The following is a 13842-nucleotide window of genomic DNA, read 5'->3' on the forward strand; positions in this document are numbered from 1 at the left end:
GGTGCCAACTCTAATCATCAGCATATACAGTAGATCCTTGCTACCATGTACAGTATGTGAGCACAATATCAGAAAAGGATCGTCCCAGGGGTGGTGGTGTTTGTGATCTTTTGGATGACTACATTTCACAATACTGTCTAATCACCGCAATTGCTTACAGTTGTATGTATTGTGGTATCAACCACAATATCTTCAGTTTGCAACTTCCTGTATGAACAAATTCCTAAATGAAAATATCTCTTCTCCACTATCTTGCCTATTAAGAAATGATTTGTATTTCTTTGTATTTATTTTTGTATTATATTTATATGAGTCTATAAATAGTATCTCTATGGAAAGCATTAGAGCTGCCAATTTTCCTGTGTGAGAGATGGTTGAGATGTTAAATGCCAAGTTTGTGCGCAGTATATTGTAATGTATCCTAATAGTCTTAACATCTTTTGACCGTCTTTGGATTTCAACCATTTTGCTTTCACTTATCCAGTGCCCTTGGACCAGTGATGGATCTGGGGAAGCCACAAGCTTGGTTTCATTTTGGTTTATAGCCCCTTTCTACATGACCTCTTCAAAGTTCACAGATCTGAAAGGACTGGATAAGTGTATGCAATGTGATGATGGCCCCACCCCTCCAATAGGCTGACAATGTGGTGCTTCTTTCATGTAAGTTTGTCTGCCCAACCCTCTCCTATATCTGTGAACACTGAAACTGGAGGGGCCAGGAGTCTGACTGGGCCATGAAAGACTAAACAGTGCTGAAGTCACTGTAAACACTGTAATACACCCAATCAAAATGGCACTCATTTCAAAATAACTTCTAGAGAGATAGTTTAGAATGTTACAATGCAAAATGTTTGATTCATGTTCAGTTGCATTTAAACTTGTTTAGAAATGTGTATACAGTGATACAGTGCACTTTGACAATTAGCACAACTTCTTCACTCAAAATATCAAACCTCAAGTTCGGTCAGTGTTCGTCTTTAAGTTAGCAGTCCTTATACACTCCCCTCCCACTAAAATGTGCTGTTACTCCCAGAATTGGTCCTCTGAAACATTTGGTATGCAGTTGTATATGGATGTGTAACCTCCACGTTAAGAATTAATTTAACTAGTGATATGGACCAATAAGAGGAAATTGTGAACGGAATGCAAATTTACTGTTGTCTGTACCTGTTATTGTGTCAATTACTACAGCTCTGAACCAATTCAAACGTCTTTATTCTATGCGATTAGAATAGAACAAATAATGACTCAAGAATGTGTTTTTTCTGTCTTTTCACAGGAAATGTATTACTGATGTGCTTATTCATTTTAACACCTAATAGATTTTTCTTAAACAAACTGGCCACCTACATCCAGTTGAAATGCAAGAAAAATGGCCAACTGTCATTGTCATTTCTAACTAATAACATTTCAAGCAAAAATTCCTTTTGTTTGAATCATGTTAATTTATTGCTGTGAACAGTTTAGCTGTTTGCTTTGTTGAATGTCAATTTCTTAGTTTTTCTCCATTATCATTGTCTGCTACAGCAAATGTACAATCCCTGCATTGAAGTTGTATTTTCATATAATTATTGAAATTTTAATTTTGCAAATTATATTTTTGTGGAATGAAGATGAATGAATAGTTGTTAAGCTAAGATCCTGATGGTAAAGTGACAAGTGAAAAAATGTAAGTTGTATCTTCATCATTAAAAATAAACTTTTGAAGGAAACCATTGTCCTGTTTGTTTTTTTAACAAGCTGCGGATTTCAACTCGTCTTGGTGAGTTATTTACAGAGCCAAAGCACTTCCTTATCAAACTATTCAAACTAATCTAAAGAGTGAGCTTGTTGACCTAGGTGAACTCCTGCACTACCAACTCCTTCAGGGAGTGAACAGTCATAAGTCCCCTCTCTGTATCCCTGAACTGAGTCAACTCCTCCTGAAGCTGTGCTACAGGCCGCCCCAACTGGTACCCTACATTCACCACCATTACCAACAACGGTCCTCTGTACCGTTTTAGCCCATAGCGCCTGACTGCGGGCAGTGCCCTCTGTGCTGTGATGAACGCAGCTTCTGGCTCGTTCAAGTCACGATAGCACACAGTGAGGGCACACAGTGTGGGCACGAGCAGACCAGGACTGTGCCACTGTTCCAGCTTCTCCTGAACCTCCAGTACCGTCTGTAAAAGAGCCAATGCCGCCCTGAACTGCCCTGCTCGTAGTAACCCGTATGCCCGCCTCTGCTCCGGCTCAGTGAAAAAGTCCAGAAAAATACGACAACGTCGCACACAGCGCACCGCATAGAGCTCAGCTAGGTAGTCCCGGAGTGCTATGCTGCGTTCCGAGATGCGCGTAGGCCTGAAATTCCCTGTCAGGAGTTTCCGGGGAAAGGTGACTTCCTGGAGCTCCTCGCTGAAGTCTTCGAGAAGCTGCTGGTGGAGGCGGGAAAAGTCGCTATAGCGACGCTCCACAGACACACGCTGCGGGTCGTAGCTGCCCGAGCGGATCACCGCGACCTGGTACACCTAAAGAACACACCGAGAACACATTCACATATCCACACTAGCCTACTATGAAGAACGCATGGCCAATTATGCTCAGTAGTTTGGACTTTGTCACCACACTGTTTTGTAGGCAACTAGTGTGTGTGTTAGTGAGGTTGAAGAGGCTGTTGTATGGTTTATTAAAGGGAGAAATGTCAAAATGTGTTTCACCACATATTTGGAGAGGGGCTCTTCTATAGTTCTTGAAGAGGGGATCTCAAACAAGATCTTGACTGGCTGGAATCTGTCGTTCGTTGCTTTCAAATGCTGCTGTAGCTCTTTAGTGGTCATGCTGGAGGAGCTGGACTCTGGTCATCCACACACACACACACACACACACACACACACACACACACACACACACACACACACACACACACACACAGACACACACACACACACACACACACACACACACACACACACACACACAGGTTTGTATTACTGCTTGCACAAGAAGGGTCAATCAAAATATCTGGTCTTGAGAAAGGGCCATGTTGCCGAAACATCAATATACAATATTCTCCTATAAATGTCCTTTATACAGTATCCTCTTGTTGTGAATATTCAAAACACAGATGACAAACACTACAATTTGTACCGAAAACAATATGATCTTCATAGTCCTCGGAACTGGCTTTTGAGGCAGAACGTGGGTCCAGATTCTCAGGTGTTGCATCAGGGTGTGGGTTGGACTGCTGCATATCTGCGATGATCACAGTCTTCTCTTCACTGTCCCACTGTGCCCTCTTAGTCATCTGGGCACATCAGCCTCTAGGGGAAGTGATTGGGAAGTGATTGAATATGCTATACATAAGACATTCAGCTCAGCCTGATGGATTAAATCTTAGAATTGGGTATTTCAAAACTGAAAAATGGCATTCTGATAATTGGGATTGGGATTTGGTAATTTGGTACCAATTTGGTAATCCTAACCTTTATGGTCCTGTGGTCCTATGTGGCTCAGTTGGTAGAGCATGGTGCTAATAATGCTTAGATAGTGGGTTTGATTCCCGCTGGGACCATATATACTGAATTGTATGCACTCACTGCAACATAAGTTGCTTTGGATAAGATTGTCAGATAAATGGTGTATATTATGAAATGTTGTAACATTACTTCGCCCAGTAGTAGCCTATTCAAAGCACAAAACAAATCTGGATTCAGTGATCTTGATCTTGTGGTATCTGTCTCAGAATCATCCTATCCAATCATTTTCTGAAATACCGGCTCAAAATCAACGAGATCGATCTGATCCTGGATAGAAAAAAAGGGGATTACAGAATCCATATCATTCTGATCCATCTCATCTTAAACGTTTTAAAAATACTGGATCCAGAGGACACATTTTGTAGCAGATATACAAACAATATTATAATATAATATTATTCTATTCTACATGGTTCTCTAGTTAAGCTGCACATAGAAGAATTATCATGCCTTTATCCCTCTGATCCTGGCAGATCTACAGTAAGTGTCTAGGGGCTAGAAGTATGGGATGAGCAAAAGCCCTCTCCACTGTACACACTGTTTGAATGTCATTCTTCCTCTGGTTATTTGGCTTTACGTGTGAAGAGAAGCTCTGTGACTTGAAGATAACATCAGATATGACTGTTTTAGAAGTTAGACAGTAGATGTCTGATTGTGACTTGCTTAGCTTCTTGACCTTCACGTGTCCCCTTTTTGCCCATGACCTTAGAATTGAACAAATTCATGGTATATTGTGAATGATGTAAAGGACAAAGTAAAGTGAAAAGACGTAATCATAAACTAAATAACTTCTCTATCAGTTGGCACTGACAGATGCTGTTGCCAACATTAAGGCTCACTGCTGTAACTCTGCTAACTTTCAGTAGAGTTGTATGTGTGGACAATGTTCCTAGTTGGCAATTTATTCCTAAAACAATTTTGAAGATTGAATCATACCATAGGGTTAGGGTCACATTTGGCATAGTGTATATTAGACATGGGGCCACATTTCAATAAAATAAAAATACTTTCCTTGAAGTATCTTTTTCATGACCAAATTAAATCTAGATTAAAGTTTGTATAGGTTTCCATCATATTGTATTTAGATATAAGAGATCAGTAGTCATAAAGAATCATTAGGAAAGAAACCAATTGTGATATATTCAAAATGTCCTTACATTTGTGTTTTATGAGGACGGTACACAAATAGACAAATGTTAACTCATGACCAGTAAGGTAAATCTCTTACCGTCTTCCCACTTGGTCTTGTGTATAGTTATTTAAAATCTTGACAAGGTGTCTTGTAATGTCAGTGTTGCCTCACACATGCACACACGCACAGACACACACACACACACACACACACTGCATGAATAAAGTTGTTGACATGCCCTGGCTGAAAAGAGTAATGGAAGAATACAGAGAGAAGGAAGTGTATTTGTTAATAAAAGGATGCATGCAAGAGTGAAACAAGAGGAAGAGAAAAAAGGCCTAGAAGGAAGTGAAACTACAGAGCAATGGTGGAAAAAATGTGGGTAATTAGTTGGGCCGGTTTAACCATTGTCTCTACTTCCCCTAGTGAATCGAAGCTTGTAATGCTACTTACTTCCTTGTACAGTACATGGCAACTATCATTCCTCAGGAGGTATTGTCGATGTTAGTCTAGTCTCCCATATGAAAGACACAAGCATCTACCATTACGACAAGAGGACATCCTCAAGGTCCAAGGGTGACACTTGAGTTTACATGTCTCAGACAGGGCTACCTCTTTAAGAGAGCATGATGCCAAATCAGTACCGCTACATTCACCTCCCTTTGACCTTGCCCTCCTTGAGAAGACCCAACCGGGTCACGGCACCAATGTGACAGTTGGGGTTTGAACCTGGGTCTCCCATGTGGAAGACACAAGTGTCTACCATTAAGTCAAGAGGACATCCTCAAGGTTCTAGTGGGACACTTGAGTTTACATGTCTCAAGCAGTATGTATGTGTGATATGTGTATACCAGTCATCACACCTATCTAAGGTGACATGACTTCCAAATCGTAGTAGTGTCTCTCTTGGAGAACTTTTCAAATTGAGCAGTCAGTAGACAGAGCTTCTAATTCTTGAGCCGTCAGTCTTACTAGAGCAGTGATGTAGTATTGTACTGTCCCACCACATAGTAATACCAGTTCTGTCCTCTGGAGGGAGACTTGTTCAAAGGATTGCTCTGTACTGTACACTGTATCTAAGTTTGCTTGAGTATTTTGTTTAAGCTGCACTGCTAATTCCAGGTTTGCATTTAAATGTGTTTGCATCTTCAGGATCTTGATAATACACTTAAACAGAAATAACTAAGATAGTGCCATATTATATACATTGTGCATTTTTATTTGCATGAAGGGAAGTCTGGGCTGTGTCATTGTTTTGTCATGAGTAGACAATGCATGATGACCTTCTCTCTCACTTGCATAGTGCTTTTTTATCACAGAATACAAAGAAAAGTGCATATCCCTTCTATTTTAGAGGATACAAAGACAGCTATGGAGCTGACATATCCCATGTACATCCCAGGTTTTGTGTGTACTTCTATTGCCGCTGCAATGAATAAAAGGTCAGGTATGCAGGGCCCTGGAGTGATCTCTTGGGCATTTCTCTTTTAAGAAATGAAAACAAACAGTGCATCAATGTACTTTGTAGATAACACATGCCTGCAAGAAACCGTCAATACCCTTGAAATATAAAACATATATTGCCATTCCTGCGTGCTAATTATTGGCCAGTGAATATTATTCACCTCAATATTGAGATACGGCTACATCGACTTAATCCCAAACTGCAGTATATCATTCCGAAGGAAACTGTGTCATATGGAGATGACCTCTGTCGTCAGCCCTATAACTCCTGTCTCTGTATGAAACAATCCCCACTCTGTGAAAGCTAGTGTCTAATACAGTCCCTAGCATATAAATGACAGCTTGTGAGAAAACAATGGTATCTCATTTCTGTCTGTTTGTACAAGTGATTGGGTATAACGTCTTGTTCTGAGGTCAGCATGTACAGTGTGCTACAGTTCCATTGTGGATCTTGGCCTGCGAGCTGAAGTGATAATGAAAGCTATCATTTCAAATCAGCTTTATTTCATGTAACACAAGTGGTGAGCAGTAAACTGTAAACTGTTTCAATCAGTAACAGACTTTTCATGACTATTTGTCGAAGTCATCACACCTATACCTATCAGAAGAATGTCAGGTATTTGCATGGTCTGATATTGAGTTTGATAAATAGTAATAAACTTGTTGTGTCAGAGTAAACATGACAGTCACGTTTAGGCCTTAAATCAGTCACCCAGGGTATAAAATATCACTTTATGAAACAGAAATGTGATCGAGTTGATGAGATGACAATCCTGTAACTCAAAGGTCAGGTTGAAATGTCAGACGTATTTGGAGATTGAGTAGTGGTACACTCAATCAATTTAATGTTTATGAGGGCAATATTGCTAATGGATAAGGCGCTGTTGACCAAAATAAACATGTGTACAAATGTGTGTTTGTGTTTATGGTAGTCATTCCGTCTGGACTCATAATGCATTTTGAGCAAAAAAACAATTGTCAGTTGCTAGTATGGTCCATTTAAAAATAAATGTCAGACAAAGTCATGAGTGATGCCAGTGGGCCCTTGCAGAAGGTTAAGAACAGTTGAGAGAGACGCAAATACCCTAATCACACGACCGAGCTGAACCAAGCTGAGCTGTACTGTGCTGGCCTGGTTACACATCCACCATAATCAACAGTCCTTTAAATTAAACTAAATATCTGAGCCAGCACCAGAACTGTATGGTTGGGGTAGGCCCTGTGGTGGGTAAAGCCTCTAAGGTGTCTCTGGATAACATGGATAGACTACTGCTCATGGTGAAAAAGTGTGGCTTGGCTAACAGATGAATACAGCAGCAAGGCAAGTGGGCAGTCCCAACACTATCAAAGCTGAGACAGAAAAGTGTTGTGTACATCATGTACTGCATGTGCTGTCAGCTCCATTGAATCCACCTTTCAGCACTCAAACTACACCTGCTACCAACTGTACTATGTGATGGTGCACGCTGCTATGACTGTGCACAGAATAATTACGACACATTCCTTGTTACATTTTCATCCAGTTCATACAAAACATTCACTTTTATCATTGTAAATTGGTCCATGATACATTGACTTTATTGTACAGAACTATCTCTATTCTATATCCCGGACAACCTTAACAATAGGAAAGTTGAGGGAGACGGTACTGTATATACTGTACAAATACATAACATTTTTAAATTCAACGATGAAGCATCTTCATTTTATATTGAAATAATTGAGTATTTGCCATTAAAAACAACAAAGACTTTTGCTAGTTCAAATGATTTTGATGATTTTGCAACGTCAACAATACAGTTTTTCACATTTCAACATTTACCATACTCTATCTGGTAAATGCAAATGATTATATTTGGAGTTGCTGAGTCACACACTAACACACACACACACATATGTAGGCACGCACCACACACCACACACACAATGGTTCATCAGTTACTATCATGTCAACCAGCTGTAACTTCTTCATTTCCTAAATTAACTTAATAATTTCGGAACAATGGCGTGCCAGAGTGTGCCAGGTGGGCAGCGTGCGGGGAGCAGAACTCATAGTCAGAGTCAACTGTCCAACACAGTCCAGCTGTTCCAAGGGCAGTGTTACACAGCTGTTCCAGAGACAATGTCAGACACCCATGAAGTCAGCAGCACAGAGTCTAATGATAGCTCGTAGTTTAGGCCAACAGTATGACAATGTATTTACAGTATGTGGCTTACATTAGATCTTAACAAAGCAATCTGATAGAAAGGTTTTACGATATCTTCCTATTAAATACATGTTTGGTCTCCTACACATTTACAGTATCTGCAACTTCTTTATTTATTTAACCTTTATTTAACCTGGCAGGTTAAGAACACATCCTTATTTACAATGATGGCCTGGCAAGTGGGTCAAACATAGCATGAAGGTAAATTAAGTACATGAAAACTCAAATCTTTACATTAATAATCCTAATAACCTAGGATTAAGGGATGTTGAGTAGTTCATAATAACGTGATGATCTTAGTGATGAGAATAACTATTGTCTGCATATCTGCTCCTGTTTCTTTCTGCATATAGAGACTTGCATACATCTTCATATAGGTGTGTGTTTAAGTGGCATGTCCAGTCAAGGTTAAATGGTTGCACGCTGTGGTGAGGCCCATGTCTGATCCCAGAACAGATATGGGCTCTGTGTCTGACCGTTCTATGGAGTGATAAGGGCAGCTCTTGGCCCTAAATACATTTTAATGCCATAGCTGAATCGTCATGTGACATCGAAAACAGCTGAATATGTACAATCAGAATTCAGTCTATGGCCTTGCTGTACATCAGCCAGCTATGGGCCAATTCAGACCTCGCAATTGATTAATATTTGGTTTCAACATGACATGCGATGATGCATGGTCCCTTCTTCCACATGCATATTAAATCTTTAGGGAGATGAATAGCCTCAAGTGAGGATTGTAAATGTCAAAGCAATGGATTTGCATATTTATATTACAGGTTACTGATAATAGGTGGGGCAGATAGTAGGTGAGGCAGCGTGTGTTTGTCATTGTACACTTCATACTTGACTTTGGGACTGGGCTGTAATAACCCCAAAACAACGGATATTAGCCTGCTTGAACAGGGTCAGCAGAGACATATGGTGCATTTGAAACAAAAAGGCTGAAATGATGAAGTTTGACTGTAAAACCGATTGAGATACTGTTGCATACCTCATATGAGAATGAGAATATGAGAAAAGCCCATAATACTAAGCTTAGAATCACCCTGAATAGTCCAAACATTAAAGATGGGTCATATCAGCCCTCAACAATGGATATCTATTAGGCTGCAGTTCACACTGTCTCTGTACGGTCTCTGTTATTTCAAATAATAATAATGGACATGTGTGAAAGTGAAAATGGTGTATTCTATCCCCACAGCTGTGTCTATAACATGGGCTGACTCGGATATGCCATGACATGCTTGCTATGACATCATTGCATTATTTCCACAACTCCCCACAGGACTATTGTCAAGTAAACCAGCAGAATATATGTGTGTAGTCTGAATTCTGATATTGAATCTTTATTTTTGTATCTGTCTGTCTCTCTCTCTCTGTGTCTTTCTCTCTCTTTGTTTCTCTCTCTCTCTCTCTCTTAATCTCAGTAGAGCCCAGGTGATCTTCCTCTCTTTTCTCTCTCCTCTTGGGGAGGATCAGTGCCTTGTGAACAGCAGTGTTTCACCTCTCTCAGCACCTCTCTACCCTCATTTACAGCCTCCTCAAATCCTCTGTCTCTCTTCTATGACACATATCACAGCAGACATTTAGCTATTACTTTTCAGCGACTACATTCTAACTCTTGCTGAAAGAACTACTGTCACTGTAAGAGTCCCTGTACATTATGCCCTAACTGAAACAAAACTACCATTGACCTGACTGAACCAGACTTGCAAAGCTAAAGGACAAACAATCAAAAACAACATTACATTCTGTAATGTATTCATAAACATTTAATGTATTTTAGGGCTGCAACTATGAAATATTTTTGGAATCAAGTTCCGTGGATTATTTTGACAGGGTAATTGGATTGAAAAAATGTGCGATAACACCACTTTTAAAATGCTTTATTGAGAAAAAATAATAAATTAGGTAGGCTATAGCCTTTGCAGCTTAGAAACATCGACACATGCCTATGCTTATTTTACCCAATGTCATTTACAACCCCCCCCTCTGGGTTTGGGTCCGGATGGTCAATGTATAGTTCGTAAAAATATCTATCATCATACGCACCACACTGCAGACATGCAGCAACTGCGGGCTCATGACAGGGGCCCTATAAAATCTGTTTGATTTTTTTCCAATTTCAGATTCATAATTGATTCATAAACTGTTTTTTAAACTCAAAATTACACTTGGAATCATTAAAATATGACACATCAAATTATACTAATCTGTATTATTACAATTCAAGTGCTTCTGGAAGAGTAGAAAGAACAATAGCTGCTACAAATGAACCATATAAACATTCACTGTAAAAAATTAAACCATAGGCCCTGCTGTTGAACTGGGACACTGAAGTCATTTTCATAGAAGAAGAAGAAGACTGTTTATTTGACCCAATCAATTCTCATCAATTGTAGGAATGTGATACGTGCACACCTCCCATCCCCCCAAGACAACACACACACACACAACACACACACACACACACACACACACACACACACACACACACACACACACACACACACACACACACACACACACACACACACACACACACACACAACCTCTAGGCCACCTGCCGCTTTTCTACCATGCTGTTGAACTGGGACACTGAAGTCATTTTCAGCTTTACCAAGTGTAATCTTTGTGCCACCCAGTGCATCGTTTTCCTGTCTAGTGGTCTATTCAATTAACAAAAGAAATTCTGAATTGAATTCTGTCATTAGTGGTTTGCATCAGCATGTTCAACTCTTGATATTCCAATTACTTATTTTACTTTCACTTATTAGTGGGTTTGTTTCAGCAGGTCCAACTATTGTTATTGCTCATACTTATTAATGGGCTTGCATCAGCTTGCAAGCTTGCAAGTCCAACTATTGTTTTTGCTCATATTTATTCTTATTAGGTGGGCTTGCATCAGCTTGCTTATTATTATTATTATTATTATTATTATTGTTGTTATTATTATTATTATTATTATTATTATTCCAATTCTTCCACATGCTCCTCCTACAACTTTTAAGCTATTCACACCAATCCAATTATAAAATGTGTAGAGAGGTCTAACTTGTGCTGCTATAACTTTTGGTGTTGATACCTATTAAACTTTTTAAACTATCAAACTTTCCACAAGTGCATTTTTTAACATGGAGGTCTATGGAAACTGAAAGATGCGATTTTTGAACCACTACACCTTGTCAGCTATTAACACCATTTCAACTGTAAAATGTGCCAAAAACTCGATCAACTCCAATAAAAGCTTTTTGATACCTATTCAACTTTTTAAACTATTAAGCTTTTTGTAATTCCAAAACCTCTCATCCGGTTAACATGTTGGAATGTTGATTTAGGCCAACATTCTGTGAGCTCCTTTGTTACTGCAACTGCTCTACGACTCTACCACTCTCAATCACTCAACCAACCAACTCTCTACCCAGGCTCATCCTATCTATCTATCTATCTATCTCTCTCTCTCTCTCTCTCTCTCTCTCTCTCTCTATATATATATATATATATATATATATATATATATATGTCATCATCAGTACATGTCATCTTTAATGCTTGACAACATCATCCAACTTTAAAATGTGTACTGACTGACGCTTTTATACAGAATGTTTATACTATTAGATGACAGAAGTCTATCCATCTTTTAATGTAAATGTAAATGTAGACTAGTCTCTGCATTGCTAACGTTCACAAATGGCTACACACATAAAATCAGCTCCACAGTTGGTGCACAACGCACACACATACATACGTGTGTATATACACTGGACATTTCGGCAAAATTATTTGGGTGTTGCAGGGTAGAATACCATCACAAATGTGTACATCACAAAGTTGTTTTCTTATCATTTCAATGCAATTTTCCATATTGCCTAATTCCGTTTTTATGTCTGAATTCTGTGATTCCGTCTGAGTTTTCCACATTGCGGAAATTATGGAGTCGCATTAATAGAGTACTCGAGGCAGACAATTCTAATCAAGGATTTTTTGTCATCAAGTTATTCAAGTAATCGTTTCAGCCCTAATGTATTCTTTCAAAAATGTACAAGAGCTAACACGCTAACTCTATACATGCTATATAGTCTGGTTTAGCTGAAGGATGCATCTATTTTCCTTACACAGTAGTTATAAAGAGATCACCTGAGACCAAATGAGATTTCTTTATGAATCTAAATAGATAACACTTTATTTGGAGAGTCCCCCTTTAGGAGTCCCCCTATAGATATTCAGCTATTAACAGTTGCTCAACTAAGTAACTTACTATCAAGTAACCCTCATCTTAACCAGAGCAAGTTGTATAACAGAACTTAATAAATACTTGACCATCTGTAGATCATGTCCAATTAAAATGCAGCAGAAAAAAAATCTACTTCCCTTCCACCTACTTTTATTTTATTCATTTGTTGACTCTCTTAACACAGGTGTTCTGAATTATCGTCGAGTACACATTAGAGGTCAGAGGGCTGCTAGACAAAATGAAACACTGTCATGTCTTTTGTACATCAAAATGGAGAAAAACACATAAGTTTACTAGAAAAGAAACATTGCCCAGAGGAATAACATCCAGGTGCATAGTCTACTTCTTAGCCAGAGGCTGGCCATAATCATTTATGAAAACATGTATGCAGGAGGCTGCTGTGCATGAGCGAGTGGAGATCAGGTGTTGAGTTGGGATATGAGGCTAAGATGACAGGTGCTGAGTGATATTCAGGTGGACACAGAACTAGCCAGCCCTGAGGGTTAGGTAGCCTGTAGGGGAGACCGGGGACAAATGTAACAGCAGTCAATTGTAACACCCTGCTTTTCTCCAATCAGAAACAATTTAGAGAGATGAAATTCACTCAGTACATGCACAGTTAAGTTTACTCTCTGCATGAAATCAAATCCCTTTATTGGGAAAAGCAGTTTTTAAGGGGGAAATTTAACTTTTTTGATGGTGTCTTAAGGTGTTATATTTATGAATCCTAACTTGTGTCATTATGATTACTGTTCTGTTGGCTACAAATTCCAAGTGATAACTGGGCCACATCCACACGTTGGCTAATATTTGGCATTTTCATGGTGATGATTGGGCTTAGGTATGGCCACCAGAGCTGGTCCACTTCAGGCCCAGGGAACAAAGTTGTACCTAGGCCACATCAACATTCCTGCCCAGGCTTGGCCTATTTGTAGAAAAGGACTGGCTTAATTTTGGAAACCAAACCTGGCCCAATTCTGGACCATCATTCCAAGTGGTTACTGGGCCACATCCACATGCTGGCCTTTTCATGGTCCACTTCTGGCTCAGGCTTGGCTCATTTGTGGCAACGGCCTGGCTTAGTCATGGCAACCAGATCTGTCCCTGTTCTACTCAAATTGTGGTCAAGATCTGGCAACTGTACTGCAACCAGATCAGGCCCACGTATGGTTGTATTGTGACCAAGATTAACTGATGGCAACCATAACAGGCCCAGGTATGCATCAACAGGATAAATGTAATCATTCATATTTGTGGAAATAGCCAATTGTAGCCGTTGCTAAC

General features: G+C 39.5%; 1 protein-coding gene across 3 annotated transcripts; it reads right to left on the bottom strand.

Moving 5' to 3' along the window:
- Positions 1 to 1829: 1829 nt before the first annotated feature.
- On the bottom strand, positions 1830 to 4880 carry snx20 (sorting nexin 20). Of its 3 annotated transcripts, XM_083667179.1 has the most exons (5): positions 4744 to 4848; positions 3645 to 3782; positions 3127 to 3299; positions 2697 to 2833; positions 1830 to 2507 (listed from the first exon to the last, which is right to left on the bottom strand). In XM_083667179.1, the coding sequence occupies exons 3-5, from the start codon at positions 3281 to 3283 to the stop codon at positions 1836 to 1838; spliced, it is 966 nt and encodes a 321-aa protein (XP_083523305.1). In that variant the 5' UTR covers positions 3284 to 3299; positions 3645 to 3782; positions 4744 to 4848; the 3' UTR covers positions 1830 to 1835. The 3 variants fall into 3 exon arrangements, with proteins under 3 accessions (XP_083523305.1, XP_083523307.1, XP_083523306.1); XM_083667181.1 differs by lacking the exon at positions 3645 to 3782 and having other exon boundaries at positions 4744 to 4880; XM_083667180.1 differs by lacking the exon at positions 4744 to 4848 and having other exon boundaries at positions 3645 to 4243.
- Positions 4881 to 13842: the final 8962 nt, after the last annotated feature.

This window comes from Argentina silus, assembly GCF_951799395.1.
Source record: "Argentina silus genome assembly, chromosome: 3".
NCBI lineage: Eukaryota > Metazoa > Chordata > Actinopteri > Argentiniformes > Argentinidae > Argentina > Argentina silus.